The following is a 26264-nucleotide window of genomic DNA, read 5'->3' on the forward strand; positions in this document are numbered from 1 at the left end:
TTTAAACATATTGACCTACAATTCAATGATTAAACTCTGTAGACCAGGGGTGTCAAACTCGCAACGTCATGTGACATGTCGCGACGTATCGCGACTTTTTCCCCATTGCCGGCAATGGGGTGGCCGCGTTTTTGGCATGATGCATCCGGTCCGCAGGCCGGCAGTTTGACACCCCTGCTGTAGACTAATTCTAAAAGACAAGTAAAAAGAAATAAATGAACATTTTGTGACATACTAGATACTGTGTTTTGCATTGTTTTTTAAACGGGTGAAGATGAAACACATCCTAAGGAAAGATAAGCTCTCAGGCTAATATTTTACAGTAAATTTAGCAGCAATTTGTTAACGCTAGGACTTTTCTGCCATTTAAAATGGTTGCTTAAGTAGTGAAACTTTCAAATAGAAAAACAAAAGAAAATCCAGTTCTGTTTGCTTTAATAATATGGCCTCTCTCCCACTGCATTATCATGTGCCCCATAATCATTTAATACACATATGAATAGAATAGAATAATAACTTTATTGTCACTTTGAATGTACACTAATTGGCATACATTAAAATGAAATTTCATTGCATACAGCTCTCAAAGGGTCACCACCACCAATATACACTACATAAATATGATACAAATAAATAAATACAGAATTATGCTTACACCCACATATGTGCTCACACACAAAGCATAGCCTTTCCCTAGATGGAAGATTTCTTGTTCCTAATCTAGCAACACACAAACACACATCCCTTAAATACATGGTTTATGTACATAGACTTTTCAATGTGAAAAATAGGGGACAGTACAAAAGAGTGCTAGGATCTAGACCGGTGCTTCTCAGTCTTAGCAATTTTAAGATTTGGAGGACTCCACACCATTCCAGAATTAATCAGCCTTCCAGAATTCTGAGTGGAAGCCTACACATCTAAAAGTTGCTGAGGTTGAGAAATACTACCATATACCATCCTGTGTGGATATTGCATCCCTACTATTATAGATTCAAATTTTAAAAATGACAGTTTTCAGCCAAAAATATGTTCAAAATCTGTGTAATGTGTAATGTAATCAACCTTTATAAAATGTTACATGAATAACAGTATATGAGTTTACATATATAAGCAAAAAACAGAGGGATTTGCTTGCAAATTATATTATTAAAAATGGAACTGATTCCTGTAATTCTCCAGCACTATCATGAGAATGTCAAGCTGTGGAATGTCCTTAGGAAAACAGGAATCCCACAATATCTCATTGTCTTGAAGTAAAAAGCTACAAGAGGTCAGACACTGTATGAAACAGACTGGAAGGCTGACAAGAGAGTGAGACAAGACTGTATCCTTATTTATTCAATTTATGCATGGAATATGCTGTAGTGGTTAAAGGCATTGGACTAAAATTCAGGAGACTGTGAGTTTTACCATAAGCATTAAGTCAACCTAGGAAGAAGACAATGGGAAACCACTTCAAAAAATGTTGCCATCAAAACTATGGCAACTTGTCTACACAGTTGTTAGGAGACAAGACTAATTTGAAAGCACACAAGCCTATAGATAGATATGAAGGTAAAATGGATTATAAGAAAATAGCTGTGGTTGTCCAAAAAACAAAAACCCACCAGAAGAAACATCAATAATCTATTCTATGCTGATGACACTATGTCAGCTGAAAATTCAAATGATCTGCAAACTCTAGTAATCAAACTCAAGGAACATAGTGAACAAAGTGGAACCAAGGTTAAATACAAAGAAGACCTAAGTAATGATAACAGGGATAGCTACCAATCTAAAACGAGACAAAAAAGACATGAAAGTTACAAATTGTTTCTGCATTTCAGGACTGACTGTCAACTTTAAAGAATCCAATAGTCAAGAAATATGCCACAGACTAGCAATTAGTAGGACAACAATAGAGGTTTTGGGAAATATATTCAGAGGCTATGATATAATAATAATAATAATAGTAATAATAATAATAATAACAACAACAACAACAACAACAACTGGAGAAGATGACAAAATACAAAGACCTACAAATAGAAATAGAAAGACTGTGGCAAAAGCAAGCAAGAGTAGTACCAATAGTAATAGGCGCCTTGGGTGCAATCCCAAAACAACTGGAGCACCACTTGAACACCATTGGCATTGACAAATTCTCTATTAGTCAATTGCAAAAGGCAGCCTTACTAGGAACTGCTTCCATCCTGCAACGATATCTGTAATACCATCAAACATCCACATCTGCCTATCCCAGGTCCTGGGTAAGGACTCGATAGATAGACAAAATGCCAAATCCAGTCTGAACATCTGGCTGACTGTGCGATGATCCATAATAATAATAGTAATAAAGTTGGAAAAGACCTTGGAGGTCATCTAGTCCAACCCCCTGCTCAGGCAGGAAACCCTATATCATTTTGGACAAATGGCTGTCCAGTTTGTTCTTAAAAACTTCCAGTGTTGGAGCATTCACCTCTTCTGGAGGCAGGTTGTTCCACTGGTTAATTGTTCTGTCAGAAAGTTTTTCCTTAGTTCTAGGTTGCTTCTCACTTTGGTTAGTTCCCATCCGTTGATTCTTGTCCTGCCTTCAGGCGCTTTGGAAAATAGCTTGACTCCCTCTTTTTTGTGGCAGCCCCTGAGATATTGGAACACTGTTATCATGTCCCCCCTCGTCCTTCTCTTCGTTAAACTAGACATACCCAATTCCAGCAAATGTTCCTTATATGTTTTAGCTCCAGTCCCCTAATCATCTTTGTTGCTCTTCTCTATACTCTTTCTAGAGTCTCAACATCTTTTTTATATCATGGTGACCAAAACTGGATGCAGTATTCCAAGTGTGGCCTTACCAAGGCATTGTAAAGTGGTATTAATACTTCACGTGATCTTGATTCTATCCCTCTGTTAATGCAGCCTAGCACTGTTGGCTTTTTTGGCAGCTGCAACGCACTGCTGGCCTATATTTAAATGATTGTCCACTAGGACTCCGAGATCCCTCTCACAGTTACTACTATTGAGCAAGGTACCCTCTATACTATACCTGTACATTTGGTTTTTCTTGCCTAACTGTAGAACCTTACTTTTTTCACTATTGAATTTCATTTTGTTAGATAGCGCCCAGTGTTCAAGTCTGTCCAGATCCTCCTGTATCTTAAGCCTGTCTTCTGGAGTGTTGGCTATTCCTGCCAGCTTAGTGTCGTCTGCAAATTTGATGAGTTCCCCATCTATCCCCTCATCCAGATCGTTGATGAAGATGTTGAAGAGTACTTGGCCCAGAACAGAGCCCTGAGGCACCCACTACACACTTCCCTCCATGTAGATGCAGTTCCATTGAGGACCACACACTGAGTACGGCCAGTCAGCCAGCTACGGATCCATCTGGTGGTGATGCTGTCTAACCCGCATTTTTTTATGTTATCAAGTAGTAGGTTGTGGTCTACTTTGTCAAATGCCTAAGTAAATTATATCCACAGCATTCCTCTGGTCCACTAATTTTGTCACTTGGTCAAAGAATGCAATAAGATTTGTCTGGCATGATCTGTTTTTGACAAACCTGTGTTGGCTTTTAGTAATGACTTTGTTTGCCTCTAGGTGTTCGCTGATTCGTTGCTTGATTATCTTTTCCAGAATCTTCCCACGTATTGAGGTCAGGCTGATAGGTCTGTAATTTCCTGGGTCCTTTTTTTTTCCTTTTTTGAAGATGGGAAGTACATCAGCTCTTTTCCAGTCCTCTGGTAGTTCCCTATTGCTCCAGGATCTTTGAAAAATATAGTTCAGTGGTTCTGAGATCACATCTGCCAATTCCTTAAGAACCTTGAGGTGTAATCCATCTGATCCTGGTGATTTGAACTTGTCTAGGCTGGACAGGTGCTCACTTACCGTTTTCTTGCCTATCTTAACTTGTATTTCTATTTTGTTTTTTATGGCACTATTTTTGATAGGTTGGTCTGTTTTTTCTCTTTGTGTAAAAACAGATGCGAAAAATGAGATAAATAGTTCTGCTTTCTCCCTGTTGCTTGTCACCTTCTTGCCACTTTCACCCACTAATGGACCAATCGTTTCCTTCACTTTTTTCTTGTTCTTTACATGTTGAAAGAAGCTTTTTTGTTATTTTTGACTTTGGTCGCAAGCCTTAGTTCATTTTGAGCCTTGGCTTTCTTCACTTCATCTTTGCAGGCTTGGGCTATTTGCTGATATTCTGACTTAGTTATGTGTCCCTCTTTTCACTTTCTATACTTGTCCTTTTTATCTTTTAATTGATCAGAGAGTTCTTTATGCAGTCATGCTGGTTTCTTTTGAGAGCTGTTATTTTTCCTCTTTGTTGGTATTGTGCTAAACTGGGCCTTTATTATTTCACTTTTCAAAATTTCCCAAGCCTCTTGAGTTGTTTTCCTCTGGAGGATTCTCATCCATGGAATCCTTCCCAAACCCTCTCTAAATTTATTGAAATTAGCTCTCTTGAAGTCCAAGACTCTAGTTTGACTGTGTTCTATTGCTTGTGCTTCCATAATGTTGAATTCCAATATTGCATGATCATTTCTTCCCAAGGTTCCTATGGCTTTAACACCTTCTATCATTTAATCTCTGTTAGTGAGAATTAGGTCCAAAATGGCTAATCCTCTAGTTCCCTGTCTCTATTTTGGGAGACAAAGTTCTTCTGCTAGGTTTGTCAGGAATCTGTTTGATCTTCCACTTGGTGCAGAGTTTGTCTCCCAGTTGATGTCAGGGTAGTTAAAGTCCTCCATTACAATTGTGATGTGCTTCCTACCTACCTTAGTTAGCTGACTAGCAAAAAGTTCATCTATTTCCTGTGTTTGGATGGGTGGCCTATAGTATACACCTATGACAATGTCATCCCCCCTCCTTTATATTGACCCATATGCATTCATATGTCTTTATCTACTTAAATTAATATTATTCAGGCAATAATTTTCACTACAATCATTTATGAAAAAAGTTAGACTTTGAAGAAACAAAACAGAAACAGTATTTTTGCTTTTGAACATTAGTACTGGAGAAGAATCTGGAGTATACCAAGCAGAACCAGATAAACAATAAATAGTTTATAAAACAAATCAATCCAAAGTTCTCAGTCAAGGCACAAATGATCAGGCTCAGACTATCATACTTTGATTATATTACCTGAAGTCTCAATCCTTGAAAAGTTCATGATGTTAGGAAAAGTGGAAGAAAATAAAAAAGTACAACTAACAGCAAAGTGAATGGATTCATTACAAGGCAATGAATATACTACTGACAAACCTAGACAGCTAGATTGGCATATGTTGGCATATTGACTTGAAGGAAGTCTGTCTATACAGTAACTAAAAATGGATATGGAATTAATGGCATTTAATCAACTAATCTGAGACAATTCTTGTAATAACCAATAGCAATTGCATTGAATTAGGAAAATCATACTCTCAAGCTGTCCATTTCAAGATTTGCTTCAACATATTACTTTGCTTATTTCCTTCTTATTAGACCGTATAAGGAGCAATTCTTTCCTGGTAACTCATTCCATGTACCAACAGAACAGCCATGCATATATTTATATTATCAAGAGATGATTGCAATTATTATGTAAATTAGCATCTTAAAGCTTTCTCACACAAAGATCTTTTATATTTCTCTTATATTTGAAGTGTCCTGCACTGTCAGAAGTACATATTCATAAGAAATTAAGAATTCCTTGCCAGCTAAACAATGATAATTATTTTGGTTGCAAAGTAGTAAATAAATCTCTGCAGTTACACTGTTGTTAGATCCCTGTACTAAATTTTATTGAAGTTGATGGATATTCCTTCATTTAACTAATTCTCAAAAGCTCTTAGGGCAGTTTTTCATGGTAATACCTCATTCTTTCCCCTCAATAATCACTTTGGGTTTGACCTGCAGATATTTATAGACCTTGGCTCATAGAGTGTCCTTGAATTATATAAATACAAGCAGCTCTCTTAGCAAGGGTTTTATTTATTAAAATCATTTCCTTTAGTTCTATGCACACAACATTTGAGTGGCTTATATGAATTAAAAATGCAAATGATAAGCAGAATAAAATCAATAATCAGAAGTAAAACTGAAAACTTACCAAATGTCTATATTTATGTTGGTCTTTTCTAAGGTAAGGTCTTAAAAAACTGTTAAAAACTAAGACATTGGATGAGCCCATTAACTGTTTTGGAATGACTCAAAGGTACCTTTTTCAAAAGGTAACTGGACTGCTTTTTCCCTTGAGGAAGAAGAAAATGTTTTGCTTCTCATCCAAGAAGCTTCATCATTTCTGATGGGAGGATAGGTACTGACAGTTGAGACTGGATGCTGGGGGAGATGGAAGGATAGATTCTCATAGGATGGGGGTGGGTGGGAAGATTGTATTTTTTTGCAATCATGTGGTCATTAGCACTCTCTCTGAGATAAGTTAAAGTCACTTGGGGGGTTTAGCTGTGCCCTTAGGGTCACCTGAATCAAATTGAATTGGAATCAATGGTGGGATTCAGCCAGTTCACATCACTTCGGCACAACCAGTAGCTAATTTTTTGTTGCCCAGGTCCAGAATGGACTTCCTGAATCAGCATCCACACAGAGAACTGGTTGTTCACATATTTGAATCTCACCACTAATTGGAATGTGCATATAGTGTGATTTGCCCTCAGTTGTCTGTTGTCTTGTGTTAGTGTAATCCAGTTAGTGTTGTTTTTTGCTAACCATTGACATTTATATTAGTAGAAAGGCAATACAGAATAATACCAAGAAAAGCAACAACACAAGAACAAGTTATTATACCATTGGTCCATCTAGCTTAGTTTCAGCATTGTCTATTGAGTTCAGGGCTTTGGATAGGGATTTTTGTCCCCCAATTAGAGACTGACTTTTATCATGCAAGATATTTACATTATAATGGAATGTTCACAGCCAATATCTATAAAATAAATATCTATAAAAATAAAGCTTTGGCTTTTATAACTAACACATATAGTACATGGCTTACTCTTTTTATGTAAAGAAACTCATTTGCCTAATTCATTCTGAATTAATCATAATTTTGTGTGTCTGTTTTCTTCTTCCCCACAAGACTCTTACAGGCATAATTCTTTTATTTGATGATTTGCAGAAGTCCTCTGATCTGTAATTAAGTGATATCAATCTTAATAAAATCATACAGTCAATGAATTTAATTCAATAAACTGCACAGCAGATTAGAAATCAGTAGATGTCAGCTACATGTTAAAGAAGACAGAAACTAGACTTCCACAAAGTTTTGTCTTTCTCTTGAATAGTTTCATATTTAAACTCCTTTAAATTTCTCTCAAAACAAAAAGCAATATCAAGATTTCTCCCCTTATTCTCACATTTATCCATCATGCTCTATGTACCTTTTTACTGTCTTTCAACATAATCAGAAAATATGGTTTATACCTGGTAAAATTCAACATCACCATTTAATTTGAGGCGGCAAGTCATTGTCCTTTTTCAAACTTTTTAAACAAATCAAACAAAAAAAATCCCATGCCATTATATCATACCAAAAATTACAAGAATATTGTCTATCAAATAAAAATACAGCGGGGAAATACTGGATGCTATGTGGAGCAGATACCAAGATGTTCCACTTCTAGTTTTTGCACTGTAAGTGATGGCCCAAAATCCATGGCTATAATAAGGCATAATTCAATTCCAGTGAAGAAGAGTTTTTCCCCTCACAGAAAATAGGGTTTGTGCAAAGCTCTTTAGTAGTCCTTTCCTTCAATATAGGATGTAAAGGAGTATCAAATGGCTACTCAATAGATAGGAGAGACCATAAGCCAAAGCTTAATATAGAATATTTAGGATTTTAAAAGTTCATTTGGTTATAATCTTCCCCTCAGAGGATGCTGGGCTACCCTCAGGTCCATTGAGTTTTATTCTCATTCTGCTTGTTGTTTTAAGAGACTGAATAGACTGAGGGCAGATGCTTTCCTTGGACAATTTCCAAGGAAATGGCAATTTGTACAATGCTGGTTTATGTAACAAGCGGAAGTCAAAAATCTTTCTACAGCACTGACTCTACAGCAAGTTGTTTCCTAAGAGCAGATTTGAACATGTCAATAGGTTAAAGTTTACGTGAAGGGATAACATAAAGCGTATGAAAGTATAACTTCCTCATTTTTCACTGAATGTGTTACATTTCTGCTCCTCATAAAGAATCAGAAGAATATTTGAAGAATAGCCTCAATGACTAAACGTGTTCCTTCTTGCCAACTCCAGATTCTGTCTATTTTTAAATAATTGTGACGGATAATTCAGCTTTGAAGAATAAACTCTTTGAAAATAACCCCAAACAGCCTTTTCTTTATTTTTGTTCAATAATGCGATCATATGATGCAACTGTTTATTCAAGCTGAAATAAAGAATCTAAATGCCATTAAAAGAGAGAGTGGATGTGTCATATCCAGTAAACAGCATACTTAACTTCTAAATCCATGAACTCACATATTTCTCTCCAAATTTCACACCTAAATTCTGGCTGTTGCTGAAAGACATATATTAGCCAGTGTTATTTCTTAAACAAGTAAACCCTTTGTACAACCCTGTTCACAAATTTAGTATGCAAATCTGGCCACGATGCAGCATTTTTGACTTTTTGCCAGACTCCTAAGAATGGCTGCATTTATGTAAAAGTTTCCAAAGAATGTCAGTTTGATACCACTCAGAGCAATTACTGATTTGATCCATTTCTTGGTTAAAATACAAATTTGTTAGAAACTTCAGGAGACTGAGCTGTAATTATCTTTTACCTGAAGGACCAGACAATATAAAAAAAAAATGAACCTCTTTCAATCATTATGAGTAGTCTCATTAATTTCTCTGCCGTTTCCTGATTTCACAGAAGGATTCTTGCAATTAAAAGTCAAATCATTCAACCCTGAATAAATACTATATAAAGATTTTTAAAAACCCATTGCCTTACATTTGATAATTGGCAAGGAAATAAACCCACAAAAATACCAGATAAAGCTTGGTAACAGATTTTAAAGTCTGATTACCAAGAGATATAATGACAACTGACTTGCCATTTTTTTTTAAAAAAGTTGTGGTTGATGATACTTGATTTGCTCTAGAACAGAGAGAACTGATAATAAGAGGCAAACTGAATACCTTCATTTATCCGTACTTCCTTTATATTTATAATTCTAAACATAAAAAGAACAGGAAATAAATACTATTTACCATCTGCATATAGAGACACAGACACATTCTGACGGATTTGACCTTAAGGTTTTTCAATAGCTTCTCTGTATGTGATAAAAACAATGGAGCAGCTGATTCATCCAATAGCATGGTCTACTTCTCCAAAACTAAACGTTGCACAGCCTGGTTTTTTTTTTTTTTTTTGAAAAAAAATATTTTTGTAATTAGTAAAGAAATGTTTGTATAATATTGTCCAGTTTGTGATCCACTAAGAAAACCTGTTACTCCTCAGACAAGGGCTGGTTATATATGGTTTGGGCAAAACAGACACAAGTTTTTCATTTTGTAATAGTTGGTGGCTGAGCATGCCTGACAAATCTTTTCCTTTTTCCCCATCCCTGTATATGGATGACAGCTGATCTGAAGAGGAGACACAAAGGAAGCTAATGGAGCCACTTAGAAAGCAGAAGTTCTGTCCTAATTAAAACAAAAAACAGCTTAAACTCTAGTAAAAGAAATGCAAAGAAACATTGAGAGGGGGGGAAAAATGAGTCTACTGCCCAAACTGGGAAAATACAGGTACTTCTTGACTTATGTCCAAAACTGAGCCCATGTAATCCATGTAGGAGTCTTGCTCACTGACACAATCCCAGTTTTCCCTGTTGTGGTTGTCAGAAGCTTTTCTCTGCCCCACCATGCTTGGAAGGTATCAGTGGGCTATGGCCCATTGACTTGCAGCAACATACTGCAGACTGGAAGGCCTCAGTTGCCTAGGCTCAGTAGTGCACATGGGCCTCCTGATACTCCCTCTACTCGCAATAAGTTGGTCTTCTCTCTCCCCTCCCCACCACCCCCAAGAAGAAGAGAAGATCCTGTTTCTGGTCAACCTTAAGAAAGCTTGCCTTTGTTAGCTTTCTAGCTGAAGCTCACATTGGCTGGATGCACCTGACAGAAGCTACCAGGAAAGGGAAAAGTAAGTGGACTCAGGTGTGTGTGTGTGGGGGGACAGTGGTGATGATGAGGAGGCTTCTTGGAAATGGTGGGTAGAAGGCCAGGCTTCTCTGGACTGATGAAGGGGAATGTTTCCATCTTCACATGTTTCCATCTTCACAGGAAGATGATAGGAAGTACCTATTTATTAGATTTATGTTTCTTTTTTTTATTCAGGAACTGAAGGCAGCACTTCCGTTTCCTATTTTTCTCCACAACTCCATATCATTATTTGACTTTATGATACAAATTAATTTTCTTTACAAGGAATTGTTGCAGTGATTTAACATATCTCCTTAACCCTCCCCATGGTATCTAAGAATGTATCAAGCCCATCATATTGTTTCCAGTTTATTAATTAGCACTACTCTTATTTTTGATTACATGAAATAAACAATTTTTATGTGAAATGCCATGCTAGTACCACTAACACTTCAATGGGATGTCACTGGTAAAATATTTAAGGGACTATTCTCATTATTCAGCTGCCCCATTACTAAAACTAGCCAGTGACCATTTCTAGAGGGCAGGAAAGGATGTCATTGCAGTCCATTAATTCCCCCATTCACCTTGGAAGTGACTTCAGGACATGCTTCTCAGTTTCACTTTCAAAATACATTTTCCCTCTTATGTGCCTGGAGTGTTTCTGCCTGTCTGGGACAGAGAATTGAGATTATTTTACATTAACCTCAATAGTTCATTGACTGTCTTGTTGAAGGTGGACCAAATGTTCAACTGAGCAAGGCTTTATAATGAGCTTTAATAGCAGCTTTTATACTTTCCCTTGATAGCACTGCTGAACTAGAAGAGCATTTATCTTTTTTTAGCATAGAAAGAGTCACCAGCCTGAAGCCTATCAGTATTTTTAAGACTATGAATATATTTTCCTAGAATAGCTAATTTTGTGTCTTATTAAGTCCTATTTTTGTTTGGTTTTTTAGGCCAACTGGAGAACTAGCTATTCAAAAAAAGAAAAAATATTTCTTTCTAAACATATCTTCTCTATGCTATTTCTTAACTTACCACTCTGCTTTTTCAGCAGTACTCATAAAAGGAACTTTAGAACTTAGACATATTAGAGTAGAACAGAGTATAAAGAAGTACCTTTTAGAAAAGTGTATATATCCACATGTACATATAGGTAGTTCTCAATTAATGATTGCCCTGTTTGGCAATCATTCTAACTTATGACAGCACTGAAAAAGATTATGATCGAGCCTCAAACTTATGATGATCACATCATCCCTGAGGTCACATGATTGCAATTCAGGTGTTTATCAAGTAGTGCACATTTATGACAGCTGCAACACCTTGTGGTCACTTGATTGCCATTTGCAACCTTATAGCTGGTTTCCAACAAAGTCAATGGGAAAGCCAGCAGTAATTTATAAGTTGTGATCATGTGACACCACTGCAGCAGACCAGACCTTGTAAGTTGGGTGTGATCATGTGATGATTCATTTAAGTATTGTGTCACTTACTGATGGATTTACCAGTTCCAATTGTGGTCATTAAAAGAGGACTGCTTGTACACAAGTATCTATATCCAGGAAGACTTGACTAGGAAAGAAAATACATCAGCCTACAGTCTGGCCTGACTACCTTATAAGCTGTCCCAGTCCAGATAGGATTGGTTCAAGCCTTTATTAGCACATCACAGGAGCAGCTTAAATGATAAATGTGGATATGCCCTAATACAGGGGTCTTCAAACTTGGCCCTTTTATGACTTGTGGACTTCAACTCCCAGAATTCCTCAACCAGTGCTGGCTGAGGAATTCTGGGAGTTGAAGTCCACAAGTCATAAAAGGGCCAAGTTTGAAGACTCCTGCCCTAATTCAATTCTCCCATCACATCTGTTCCCTATTTAATATTTAGATGTTACAAGTATCTATTAAAAGACAACTATATTTCATCCACCCTCTCTCTCACACACAAACATACATACACACATTCCCATTAAGTCCAGCTGGGATAAGGATCAAGCACAGTGTATAAATATAATGTATTAAAAGAGAAATTATTTCCTTAGCATAACACTTTTATTTTCTTCCTCAGATAGGCAAGAGCTTTTATATATACAGTATAGCACTTGCATAGTTATGTAAATCCACAATAGTTATACCTTAGTTGAACATCCTTTAAAAACTGCAGTTGCAGCTGTTCATTACCATTTACATCATGGGTTAGAAAATCCTTAGCCAGAAAGAAACACATGGGCTGGGCTGCTTTAAAAGTAACATGGCAGAAAGCCCAGCTGTAAAGCACTGCAAACTAGGCCACTATTTGCTCATTCCAACATCAAGGGGAAAAGCAGAAAAATATAACAGAGATGCTTCAAATTACATATAGTAACTGCAACAGCAGATTTTTCATCATGCATGCAAAACAAACTCTATAAAACATGCAATGGAAAATGCCAATTGCACGCAGTGAAAGCATTGCCCTGCACTTGGAATCCATTGAATCTAGCTATTCTTCTTCTCATTTAAATAATCACTGTGTCTCTGCCAGATAGCTTATCTGCTATAGCACAACCAAGGAAGCCAAAATCCTGATTTTGGTATTGGATTTAGTTCAATTGTGGCTGTCTTAGTGATGATGGGTACAGAACGAAGATCAAGCTGAGACCTTTAAACACTGAATAGGGATAGATCATTCAGCCAGTTATTGGTTAAAACAGAGCTCAGAGTTGAGGGTATAGCAAGGCACACAATCCAATGCAACTTTTCATAAAGAAGTCCTTATCTGATGGCGAAGAAACCAAAAGCCATGCTATGCGACTGGATTGAAATGTCAAGATGGCAGCAGATTTAGCACTAGAAATCTTGGGTATGACCTCTGACCAAAGAAAATCTTAGCAACAGACTCTGAAATGTCTCAGTCATTCCACAAACAGCAGAAAGAGCTTAAGATATAAAACAAATAATGTGTACCATTTGTTCCTGCTTATAGAAGGAATGCTAGGATAAAGGGATGCTTAGTTGGCTTGAAGATTTTAGAGGCAGTTTGCTAACCATAATATCAATTTGAGGGGGGGGGAATGACCAGGGGATCTATGGCCCTAACCTCAAACATACAGAGGTTTTGTAACTCTTGTAGGAAGAATAGAATGGCACAAAATATTCTAACAATGGAAAAATTGAAGGACACTTTTGAAAAATGGAGTCAGACATTAATACTAACAACGTTAATAGTGATATATGCCTCTATGGATAGACTGTGTCTAAAAGATATTATGGAAGATGAGTAAGTTTTATCTGACAAGACAGAGGCTGAATTGGAAATGGATTTACAAATGACAGGCTACAAAAATGGCATAGAAAAAAAATGCTACAATGGACATATAAAAGAAACCAAATGATATTTTAATTTTTACAAGGGACATACAAACAATAAGCCAAGAGAGTGACCTGGATGTTTTTTTTCAAAACTGGACATACAAGAGAGAATTGTATTGAAGAATCTTGTGAGAAGGGAAAAAGAAGACATGAAAAGAATTCAAGTTCTTTGACATTATTTGAGTAGACTAAGGATTAAGATTGCTGCAATTAAAAGGAAGGAATATAAAGTTAGTTTATTTGACCAAGATTAAAATAAATCTATTGTTACCAATAAAGGAGCATATTTGTAGATATATTGTTATTTCTGATAACCCTTAATGATAAGACCAGCACTGAAATGATGGTGCTTTATAGATTGTTTATAGGTTAGAGAAAGAATATTAGAATTCAAGAGGTCAAAAGTTACTAAAATTGTTTATACTTGTGATGAAGATCGGAAGACTCTCTCTCACACACCCACATGTATACAATATTCTTACTTTTCCTTTTTTTCTTCTGCTTTTCACATATTTCCTTTTTTCCCTTTGCACCTTTTACTCTTTCTAATTTTCTTTTATTTCAAGTATATTTGTAAAAGTCATCTTGTTAAGTCACTACATCTCCTGTTTTCAAAATTCTTATTTAAGCTTAATTTCCCCTCGGTATTCAAATCATTCTTCTCGATCATAATTCTCCCAAAATTAATTACTTTAAATGTCGAAACTTTCCATCCCCCTAATTTTCCCCCAAATTAATTTTCATTTAATTTGTATTAGTTTTCAGCATTGAAATTCTAATGTTTAAGAAAATTATTCAAGAAAAAAAATTGAATGATTCCCTTAGGTCTACTATTTGTGTTCTATAATGGAATGTATAGGGAAACTTTAGCTTGTTTTTAACAAAATGCCATCATGTAAAGGGAGCTGCATAAACTGAAAGGCCAAATCAGCCTCTTGTCAAAATTAATTAATTTAATTGTTTATAATTATTTATTTCACAATTATTTATTGTAGAGGACAGAACTTCTGCTGCAAAGGACAATGTGCTATAGTTTCCCATTGAGAGTAAGTCAGATGGGGGCGGGGTGGGTGGGTGGAAACAGGGAAACTTTAGAAGGAAAAAGAAAGTAGATTAAGACCCTGAAAGTGAAGTAGTCATGAGATGTCTTGTGCTAATGCTTTTTTAGCATGACAAAAGCTAGCAGGGAAAGTGAAGCAGCTTTTTAAAATGCAAAGTATACAAGTTAGTGGCTCAATTCAAAACATCAAAGACTTTTTATGAGTGAAAAGAGAGTCAGCTATCTTAGAAAATAGGTCTCCCTACTTAACAGACATCTGCTGGGATTAAAATTGAACAAACATTGAACATTTTCCGTCTGAGAGAATGTTAAGAAGAAATAACTGAATGATTTATACAAACATCTGAGCACTGAAGGAGTTTTTTTCACCCACAAGTTAAACTACCAGGCTATCTCTGTTTAGTCCATTCTCCTGCCTCTTTATGTGGAAGCAACAGGATCATTCAATCACAGCCAAAAATGAAAAGAATTAAGCTGAAGGATTGGACTTTAATGGTGGCTGATAGCTTTGAAAGCAATCCCAGAATAAGGATTTCATACTGGGATTCTAGAGCCAACTATTTTATATGACTAGAAATTTTGGTTGGGACTTTTATTATTCTGCAACTTTTATTCAGGATACAGAATAACAGTATAACAGAGCTGAAAGGGACCTTGGAGGTTTTCTAGTCTAACCCTCTGGTATAGGATTTCCTGCTCAGGCAGGAAACCCTGTACGATTTCAGACAAATGGTTGTCCAATCCTTTCTTTAAAATGTCCAGTGTTGGAGCATCTACAACTTCTGGAGGCAAGTCATTCCATTGATCAATTGTTCTGTCAGGAAATTTCTGCTTAATTCTAAGTTGCTACTCTCCTTGATACTAGCATATGTTTTCCCACAACATATTTACTGTATGCCAAATTCTAACCTATATCAAGATTTGGTTTTCAAATTTACATTTCTCTTGGATTTCTGTTCAAGCTATTACAATGATGTAGTAGGGGTAGGCAACACTTCAGATTCAGATATGTAGGGGCATATAGATATGGTCCCTGTCTGCAACTCCTTAAATTAACCTTCCCCCCACCTCCAGGTTCACAGAGGTATCCTTGATACCTACATCATACTTGCAGCAAAAGGCTTATTTAGTTTAAGATTGCAAACAGCTGTTACACAGGGCCTTATGCAACATTGCACAGCCCCATTATCTATTAATTCTAATCTACCTGTTATCTTCTACCTGTTATGTCTGTATGCTTAATAAACTTCCACACATGCCAAAGCACAGCTTATGATAATAATGTGATTGTTTCACACTGTGTGACTCATATTTTTAAAGAAGACAGACTCCTTATCATTATGTAGCTGTCTTCATATGACTCACTAACTTGTCAACTAATCATAGCCTAGGCCTAGACTCTTGTACAAATTCAGGCAATATCTTTATAGTATGGATAAGTCTTATGAATCCCCAAAATTGGGTTAAGCAAATTATCTTTAAATTTGTATTGAAAGCACCATCCCTAAATAGTAGAGATTTTTCAATTGTATGGAGCTGTTAGGAGAAAGATTATCAAAGTAACTAAATATATTCAAGACTTTTCTCCCACACTTTCCCCAGCTTGTTGTATCAGTTTAACATAACTCAATGTACTTTATTGGTCTTCTATCTTATGCCTCCAGGGAGATTTGATTCTACCTCTCTGCTAGGTCTCATTATATATTATCAGGGTAGCATATAAATGTTAATTTGGATATACTGAATAAAATATAGCAAAGAAATATGTAACAATACTGCGAAATGAATGGTTCTAATGCAGAAGAAACTATCTAGCATTTCTCCAATGCTAGGAAGGATGGGCAAGGTTTGATCCACAGAGATTGCTGATTGATGAAATATGGGAACTTTTTGTCCAAGAATTTCTGGAGAATTGCATGCTATCTCTGTGTATTGCTAGCTGAGTAATAGCAAGGAAACAAAATATGAAAACGCATAGTGTAAAGTCTCTTACTTTGTATAGGTGTCAATATGTTTATACCAACACAATAACACAGGATCAGAAGTAAATTAAAATCAAAGATATCATATAGATTTCTTAATATTTAGGCAAAAAGGGTAAGATGACATGAATGAAGGTCCCCACATTTGCCACTGTCTAAGTTATGATATCTTGACATAAATTGCAGATTTTAAACAAGAGGTGAAATCTTAATCTGAAGTAAAATTTTATTTGGAAAGCATTTAAATTTCATTCCTAGGACTACATGGATTTTATATCTATGGTCAAGGGCTTTTCCCTCATACACTCTTGTTTAAAATCTGCAATTTCACTTTGTTCACCATGAGATCAATGGGAGAAGTTACACAATAGGTACTTATTCTTATGACAAAGCTCCCCAGGACCATCTGTCTGTGTTGTATTCTTGAAATGATTCTCCAACCCATCTTCATTCCATGTATAGGTGCCAGTGTAGGTGACAAATGTAATAGAAATTTATTTGCTGGATTTCTATGCTGCTCCAATTGAAAACAGCCCAGAGTCACCCCTATATCCTATTGATCTAAAGAGGTTCTTAAGCTGCAGTTTATAAAACATAAATAATACAATCCAAAACAGAAGAGAGCAGAAAACCAGAGATTAAATAGAAGTCTATATTTGTTAAACTTCAAATCACAAAAGGAGACATTCACAACCTTCTCTCCCCTAAGGTCCATTGAAAAAAATAGATTTGGGTGGCCTTTCTAAAACCTAGCAAGATATGGTTCAGATCTGGACTTTGGGGAAATGCTACTCCAAAGACAAGTGACAGTGATTGAAAAGGCACATCTCCAAAGCCCCTGAAAATGGCAGTCGTTAAATGAGGGAACTTAAAGTAAGATCTTCTACAAGATCTTATGGATAGATGGATTGGGAGAAGGCAGTCCTGAAGATATCTAGAACTTCTATCTGGGGAATTCTCCTTATTGCAAACCAACTCATTCACTGATTGAACACTTTCCAAGTGATTGCAAGAAGGAGACAACATGTGGTTTTTAAGGTGCATTCAACATGAGCCGATGACTGCGGCCTAACAAAGTGTCGAATGCACCTTAAAAACCACATGTTGCCTAATGTTCAGCATAAAAAGCTAGATTGAAAAAAACACAAATAGAGACCCAATCTTGGTGTCAATATGCAATATGTTTGGATGAGTAGTGAGGATCCTAGCATAGTGTAATATAGCATTTACTGGTCCCAGCACTTCAGTATGAAAAATACAAGCTGGCCTGAGAATATAGAGCTGGGCTATTGCAACATTACTTCTTTTACCAAAATGTCTTTGGATCCGTTCCTCAACACACAAGTCCTTGAAAAGCTAATAGATTCATCAAAGGAATGTGAGAATACATCACTACCCATAACCAGTCCTGGCTTTGGAAAAAGTGGAGGGAACTGGGATGTTCCTGTCACCCTCTATCCAATAAGCACTATTTAAACCTAAACTTATAGGCCTTACAATCAGATCACAAGAAATGCTGGATGGAGGTAAGATCCAGAGGTATTTGGATCCCTCTCTGATACCCACCAGTTGTTAGATGGTGGGTATCAGAGAGGGATCCAGCACCTCAGCCTTTGTAAGTTTGCAGGAGATCCAGCACCCTCTTCAACTTGGTAGTTGAAGATTCAGAAATGATATCAATGGATTCAGAAATGATATCAGTGGATGGATGGATGGCCTGCCTTGGGTACAACTATTAATTCCCTTTTGCTGTTATTTTAGCTTTTTTAAAAAGGTAACAATAATCTGTATTAAAGGAAAGAGGTAAGAAAGGAATAAGGTATAAAATGTATTATTCTTTAGAAATAGATTATTTGTGTAAGTGGCAGCAAAAGGCCAGATTGGCTCAGCAGATGAAGTGTTAGGCTTCTGTCTAGATCAGGGGTAGGCAACCTTGGCTCTTTTATGACTCGTGGACTTCAACACCCAGAATTCCTGAGCCAGCATGGTTCAGCTTGGAAACCTCTCCCTTTCCCCTCAGCATGGCTGGCTCAGGAATTCTGGGAGTTGAAGTCCACGAGTCATAAAAGAGCCAAGGTTGCCTACCCCTGGTCTAGATTAAACCATTAATCTATAGGCTAACTGTGATCACTTTTACACTTTCAGGAATCCCTGTGTTTAAAATGAATTTACAAAAGATCCAGAATATAATAAACATCTATCAAAATTACAAAGTATTTGCCTATTACAGTCAATACAGAAAATAAATTATCATTATTAACAAGTTGTTCTATGGGCACAATAGCTCACTATTTTCCAAAGTTAAAGCCTCTAGTTGTGTTGGGACTACATTTCCCAAGACTTCTGAGACATCATGGTTTCCCAGGACAGTACCCAGAATCCTCAGCCATCATGAACTCACCAATATATCTGGAGGACAGTAGGTCTGAAAGGCCCACAGAAACCTAGAAATTATATTTACTTGCCTTGATGCATACAACTCACTGATAGTTTATAATGTACTATGTCGCTTGCCCAATGAGTATTTTTAACATGCTTTAGTGAGGAATTTTGCAACAAACATTACACTCATTTCTACTGGAAATACAGAACTCCTGTACTTATTTGCAAAGGTTGGAATCTCAGCTGAGCTGTAAGTAGAAGCCACACTAACAAGAGAAAAAAAGTTATTATTATGATTAGATGTTTTTGTTTCAGAGATGAAGCTGCAGCAATGTTCGTTTATACAGGACACTTACCTCGAAATACATTAGGGAAGGCATCAGTAGAAGGTGGCATTCCTGCAAACTTTCTCAAATGATTCAAAGGCACTCTTTCCCCCTGGATACCATCTCTGGTCTGCCTGTGCTCCAAAAAATCCGCAGAGCCTGACTTTTGAGCTATTTCACTGGACTGATCTGAAACCTCACGAGTCCAGTCTGCAGAACGGCTAAATGCCCCTGCCAAACTGGCAGATCTCTGTTTCTTGCTTGGTGCCTTCTCTTTCAATCGAGAGGGCTCCCGTCTCCTTTTAAAGAGGGGGCTCTGCGAGGGGGATAGACAGGGCGAATGGTTCGGAGAACTCAGCTGCCTAGTGGTGGTTTTGACGTAGCAGGGGTTGATGAAAGGGTACGATTTAAAACATTTAGAAGTGTGCACTGGACTGCTGGCGACATCCTCTGAGGAACAAGTCCCATTTTTCATTTCCACAGAAAAGCCTTCCTCCACGGCTTCTCTGCTAGTGGACAAACTCCACTTCCTGTCTGTGGCCACGGCAACCTGATCCCCGCCTGCTTCTGTCAGCTCAGCCTCTCTTTCGCCACCTGTACCTTCAACAGCAACTCTTTCGGTCTCAGACTCCCCAGCCGGGGGTGGGAAATTAAAGACCGAACTGCCCAGCAGAGTCCCCTGTTCTGTAATTGCAGCATTGGGAGTAGAGAAGAAGTCTCCTGCTTCCCCAGCAGGTTGTTCCTCTTCTGCTGGCAATTGCTCAGGTGCTTCCTGCATCTCAAACACACTGCTGCAGGAGTGCCCCATTCCATTTGCCTTTTCTGACACTTCAGCCTGACAGCTTGGGGCATATTTTGTGACTTCTGATTTAGCAGAGACTGGCTGCTCGGTATCCGGGCTACTGTCTTTGTCACTGCCGAGTGAAAGAAACCTTTCAAAATCTAATGGGGTTGCTTGAGAATTAGCCATGTGTAGGACCATTGTTTTGGTGCCCTGCTGCTCAGTTCCAATGTTAATTGTCCCCTGCTGTTGCTGCTGCTGCTGCTGCAGTCTAATTGCCTGCTGAATATCAGAAAGCAAATCCTCTTGTTCGGTGGCTGAATGAAAACTGTATATATCCGTATCTGAGCCGGAGCTGGTTCTTTGTCCATCTTGCGACTCGGCAGCTGCAGGGCGATTGTCATTTGTATTTTCAAAATGCTCTGCATCAGTATCTGAGAGACCCCCTTCATCTGCAGAAATGCTTATATCAGGAGTTTTGGTGAGAATGGAGTGAGCACTGTCTAGCTCTCCTGTGTGCCCGGCCTGGCTTTCTAAAACATCCTCTCTCGAGCTGCTGTTTCCATCTTTAGACTTGGAGAGGTTTTTCCTGATGCGCAGATTGGAAAACACAGATGACCTGGCTTCAGACTTGCCCTTCTTCTTCGATTCTCCCCCTTTCCCATGTCTACCCAGGGTCTTTTTGCTCCCCCCTCCTTTCTTTGTGCCCTCAGCATCCCTGGGCCCAGAAGCATCCTCACCGCCTTCGTGTACATCACCTGCATTCCTCTTCAGCTTCCCATCTTGGTTCCCCATAGTGTTCAGCAGTCGGGCAACGTCAGGAATCAAGCCATGGTGCTTGGCTTCGTTCACCTGGGCAGGCAGGCAGGCCCTCTCAAGTAACCCAGGGTTGTTTTCGAATGGTGGTGATGCAAGGGAAGCGAAGGCTTGCTCTGACTCTCTCTCGGCTGCTCGAGCTGCCTTTTTGCATAATGTGCTGCCAGCATAAGGCTCCTCTGAGACATGCTCAGTAGAGCACTGAGAGATGCAGACAGCTCCTTCCAATGGCAGCTCCTGGTACCGTTGCCTTTTCAGCCTTCGTCTGCTCCCCTCCTGGCTCTCGCTCTGGCTAGATAGAAAGAATTGTGTCTGGACAGCAGGAACTTTCTCCTCCAGTGCCTCAGTCTCCTGCATTATGAACTCTCAGGTCAGTTTGAGACAAAAGTGCTTCAGGAGTCAGGACTTCAACACTTTCCTTTCCTGGAATTGGGTGTTGGGGAAGAGGAGAAGGAAGAAAAGAACAAAAAAGAAAGGGGGGACAAAAAAATAATATTAAACCTCATGTTCCATACCAACTTTCTGGTTATTCAGCAGGAAATCTGGGACATTATGTTGCTTTCTGTAGTACAATAAAATTGATTAATTCAGTCAAGCTTTTTTTTTTGTAAACAGTATTAATTTGTTCTTGCTTTTATGAGAATCAGCTCTCCATTTATTTCCTCTCTTTGAAACACAAACATACCAACTCTAACACACACGCACACACACAATGCTGTACTTTAAATATGTAAACAGCAGCATCTAAGTGTGCAATAGTTCCTTGAAAGAAGTGCTATAGGTTAATGATACTATAGATTACTGAGGGGTTTGGTCTAACTGACCACTCAGAAAGACATTTGTATTCCAAGGGGGTATGAATAATGATAGTCCTCCAAGGGAAAAGCCTCATCAATATTCAGCACACACTCATTATCCCTTAAAAAAAGAGAGAGACAGAGAGAATAAGCATATTTGGTACCAAAAATAAATGATGCCAACATGCACCAAAAACACAAATCTAAAATAAGGTGCATCTCAAAAATTTCCACACTAACAACACTGTGTTGCTTCCACAAGCTTTATAAAAGCTACATTTAAAGTTTGATATGGCTTGTTAAATATAATTATGCATATTCAGCCTTCCTGTAAAAACACCACCTAGTCACATCTTGCTTATTGTGAAATTATATTATTTTAAATTAATGTATCTGAAAAGAAAAAAAAACTTGACATGTAAATCAAACTAAGCTTTATCTCTTTCATTATCTTACAGCAGTCTTCCTGAGAGTTGCAATTGTTAGAAAAACCCAGATTTAGAATTTTAAAATATTTAGCAGCAGACTTGAGAAATATATCCATGCTCATGTTGACCATTTTAGAGTCATTTCTCCTGACTTCGATGAGTCAGACACTAGTTTTTAATAGGAGGCTGTTTTTCGTTAAATATGCATTTTTAATAGGACACTGCTATAAATATGCATATAATAAAAAAAGTTAATACAAAGCCCCCAATCAAAATACATGAACATCCTGCAGATTAATATAATTCCTTTAGTATTTGCAAATGTGTAAGTTGCACTACTTACCAATCATAAAATGTGCTGATTTCTGAAATCTGATTTTAAAGAGTTGCAACTTTATCTGAAATTGATGTTAGCATAATAGCTTAAAGAAACTAAAGTAAATCTACAGAGAGTAGGGCAGCTCAATGAACTTGGATTTTTAGTCTAAACAACTTTCAGGAGCCCTGCTTTGGACAATGCCTAAAATGGAATTTAATTCTGCTATCCTAACATGATATGTAGTTCCTAGTAATAAGAAGCACCATTTTAGTGTAGAAAGCATATGCTTTAAAATAGAAATAAAAAAAATAATGTAGTCCTGTGTGAAAGCTATTGATCATAAAAACATCCAAAACCAGAAAAAAGACAGTGACCACTTAAGTCAGGCGTCTTCAAACTTGGCCCTTTTATGACTTGTGGACTTCAGTTCCCAGAATTCCTCAGCCATCGTGCCAGGCTGAGGAATTCTGGGAGTTGAAGTCCACAAGTCATAAAAGGGCCAAGTTTGAAGACCCCTGACTTAAGGCTTCTATGCAACATCAGTTTGGGGGAATATTTCCTAAGAGTTGAGATTTCATCTACACCAAGCATATCAAACTTGTGATGTCATGTGATGTCGTGCAACATATCACGACTCTTCCCTCATCACTGGCAATGGGGTGGGCGCGGTTTTGGCGTGACGCACCCGGCTCATGGGCTGGCAGTTTGACATGCCTGATCTACACTATGCACAGGATCAGTAACTTGCATGTATATCCAGCTATAAAGGTTTAGCCTTAAAAGTAAACTTGATTCCTTATTTTACTTTATTTTATTTTATTTTATTTTATTTTTTGCTTTCTTTTATTGATATTTTATCAAGAGACAGCAACTAAGCAATAGAAGGGCCTATTCTTTTTATATAGCTTTCTAGTTAGCAGAAGTGAACAGATATTCTCAATCTCAATATATATTCAATTGACCTTACTAAACTACTAAAATGTTGATTGAAGAGTAATCAATGTTGTTTCAGTAAAGTTATATAATAAACAAACTCTTGGAAGACAGGTTTTTGAAGCTGAAAATTACTTTTTCATTGAAGAAATAATAATAATAATAATAATAATAATAATAATAATAATACCATTGGCATTGACAAATTTGCTATTAGTCAATTGCAAAAGGCGACCTTATTAGGAACTGCTTCCATCCTGCGACGATTCCTGTAATACCATCAAACATCCACATCTGCCTATCCCAGGTCCTGGGTAAGGACTCGATAGGTAGACAAAATGCCAAATCCAGTCTGAACATCTGGCTGACTGTGCGATGATTAATAATAATAATAATAATAATAATAATAATAATAATAATAATAATAATAATAATAATAAAAGTTGGAAGGGACCTTGGAGATCATCAAGTCCAACCTACTGCTTAGGCAGGTAACCCTATACCATTTCCGACAAATGGATGTCCATTTTCTTCTTAAAAACTTCCAATGTTCACTGCTTCTGGAGGCAGGTTGTTCCACTAGTTAATTGTTCTAACTGTCAGGAAGTTTCTGCTCAGTTCTAGGTTGTTTCTCTCCTTGATTAGTTTCCATCTGTTGCTTCTTGCCCTGCCTTCAGGTGCTTTGGAAAATAGCTAGTCAGACTATTTCTGAGTAGAAATGCTTAGGAAGTGCAATAGTAAAAGAGGAGATGATTTCTGGATCAGCTGATTAATTGCATTTATTTTGTGTAGCTGTGTAAAGGCTCAAGCACAAAATATCAATTTGATGTTAAGATCCATCTGAATAACTGGTTAGAATTAAAGCCTATGTGAGCACAAGCTTAAAGTATTAATATAAATAAAAAGGTTCTTACTTGGGTAGATTTTTAAAAAAAACTCCAGTGAAATACGCACACATCCATGTAGAAAGACTACTTTCTGTTTTGAAACAAAAGAGCTGAGAGCAAAAAATCAAACTTTTATCTCCCTGGGTTACTGTGTTACAATTAAGGTTTTAAAACCAGAAATGGGACCTCAACAGTTCCTTTTTATCTAACTTAAGCTCGAGTACATGGAACTGAAGGAACAATCAACAGCTATGACCTTTTGATATTCAGCATAGTAGTAGACTCTTAACTTTCCATATTGATAGAGTAAATGGAGAGATGGATCATATAGAGCAGGGGTCTTCAAACTTGGCAACTTTAAGATTTGTGGACTTCAACTCCCAGAATTCCTCAGCCAGCCTTAAGTCTTAAAGTGACTAAGTTTGAAGAACCCCATATACAGTACATAAATATTCTACCAACAGGTGCTTCTTTTCTTAGGCAATAAACTCTCTTGATGTCAACTAACTATGGTGGTCATGGTTACCAATTCCCTCCATCAAATCTCCAAAGACAAATTCCTTAACATGGAGACTAAAAAATATCCACACGCCTAAGTCTTATGTCTCTTGTGGGTTGGAGTAAAAAAAAATGTTATGCAACAAAAATTATTATGCTTTAATTAATTTGATCTATGCAAATGTGATATTTCTCAGTACAAATTATAATAGCCCTTTTCACAAATCACACCAACATTATTTACTTCTTATTTAGTGTAATTTATGAAAACATCAATTTTATGTTAGCATTATGTACAAGCCACAATGGCTTATTCAACAAAGCATGATTAAAATGTATACTAATAAAGTTTTTATGTGAATCGGATCATAGAAAATATGAATACTGGTGAAGACAACTAGGAATACTAGCTATCAATAGGCATCTTAGACTTGTTTATTTTCTATTTTAAGAGAAGATCTGAGCTAAAGGTAGCAAATATGTTGCAATACTTCATCATTGTCAATAGTAAAAAGCTTGTTTAAGATTATTCAAATGAACGTTTGAAAGCTTCTTTTAGTTTATTTAATTTAACTAAATAACTTTTAATTCTAAATTACTAATGCTACTGGAACCTCAGTTACACTATAGCATTTACACACAGATAACACTGGGAAGCCATAGAGATGGTCTGCTATCTTAAATATTTGGGGAGATAAATTTTAGGAAAACATCAATGCCAAGTGAAACACAAAAGGAATGGAATAAGGAAAAGGTTTATTTTTTCCCCCAATCCCTCTGTTTAAAGAATAATATTAACAGTACCACCAATTCTCAACTTTGTTTTGTTAAATATTTTCTGTTGATTGTAATGAAAAACTTCATACCAATTTAATGTCTGGCAAAAATATATTCTTGGTTCTTTACAGATTCACACTTAATCCTTTAAATTCACTCTCAGAATACTTATGTATAACTGTAGAGAAGCATCATTCAGTCAAACTTACATGGTGAAGGGGCTTTCACAGATACAACTCTGCCTTTAAACCCAGAGGTAGAAATCTTCCTTCTCATCATTTTTACTTTAGATTGGACTGCCCTTTCCCAGAGTGAGCAGGAACAGGAAAAGGCTTCGTCATTTTTGTTGCCTTCACCTGGAATAGGTAAACCAACATTTCCTGGAATGAAGCCAAGTCTAAGCAGACCCATGTTTTCCTTATAGTGTAAACAATTATGAGCAAATAGCCAAAATAATACAAGCATTGCTTTGAACATAGCTTCCTTTTTCATAGTTCTAGATATCAACTTTGTTATTATCCAGTAATCAAGAAAGGAAAAACACAAGGTAGAAAAAAATGCTGCAAGTATATATCACTTTGAAATGAATTTAACAGCACAGCAACAAAGCACTAAAAATAGAAATTAGCCAAATACAGCAAAAAGAGCTATACTTAGCTAAATTTGTTGAGGTTTGAAGCATGCTTAGATTCTAGCAGATATTTTAGTAGGATACTCAAGCAGTTCTTTAGTAGGATGAATACCACCCTCACACACACACACACACACACACACACACTTCTCACAACCTAAT

General features: G+C 37.1%; 1 protein-coding gene across 2 annotated transcripts in view; it reads right to left on the minus strand.

The window, feature by feature from the left end:
• The window catches only part of FMN2 (formin 2), a 196273-nt gene extending 170387 nt beyond the window's left edge, over window positions 1-25886 (minus strand). For both annotated transcript variants that reach the window (XR_005557298.1, XM_039348448.1), the window contains exons 1-2: window positions 25681-25886; window positions 19266-21255 (exon numbers count right to left, since the gene is read on the minus strand). Coding sequence is in view for 1 of the 2 variants with exons in the window: in XM_039348448.1 (XP_039204382.1) it covers window positions 19266-21189 (1924 nt within the window). In the remaining variant the exon portion in view is untranslated. The remainder of the gene's footprint in view (window positions 1-19265; window positions 21256-25680) is intronic.
• Window positions 25887-26264: the final 378 nt, after the last annotated feature.

This window comes from Crotalus tigris, unplaced genomic scaffold (assembly GCF_016545835.1).
Source record: "Crotalus tigris isolate CLP2741 ecotype Arizona unplaced genomic scaffold, ASM1654583v1 scf7180000018155.2402879, whole genome shotgun sequence".
Lineage (NCBI taxonomy): Eukaryota > Metazoa > Chordata > Lepidosauria > Squamata > Viperidae > Crotalus > Crotalus tigris.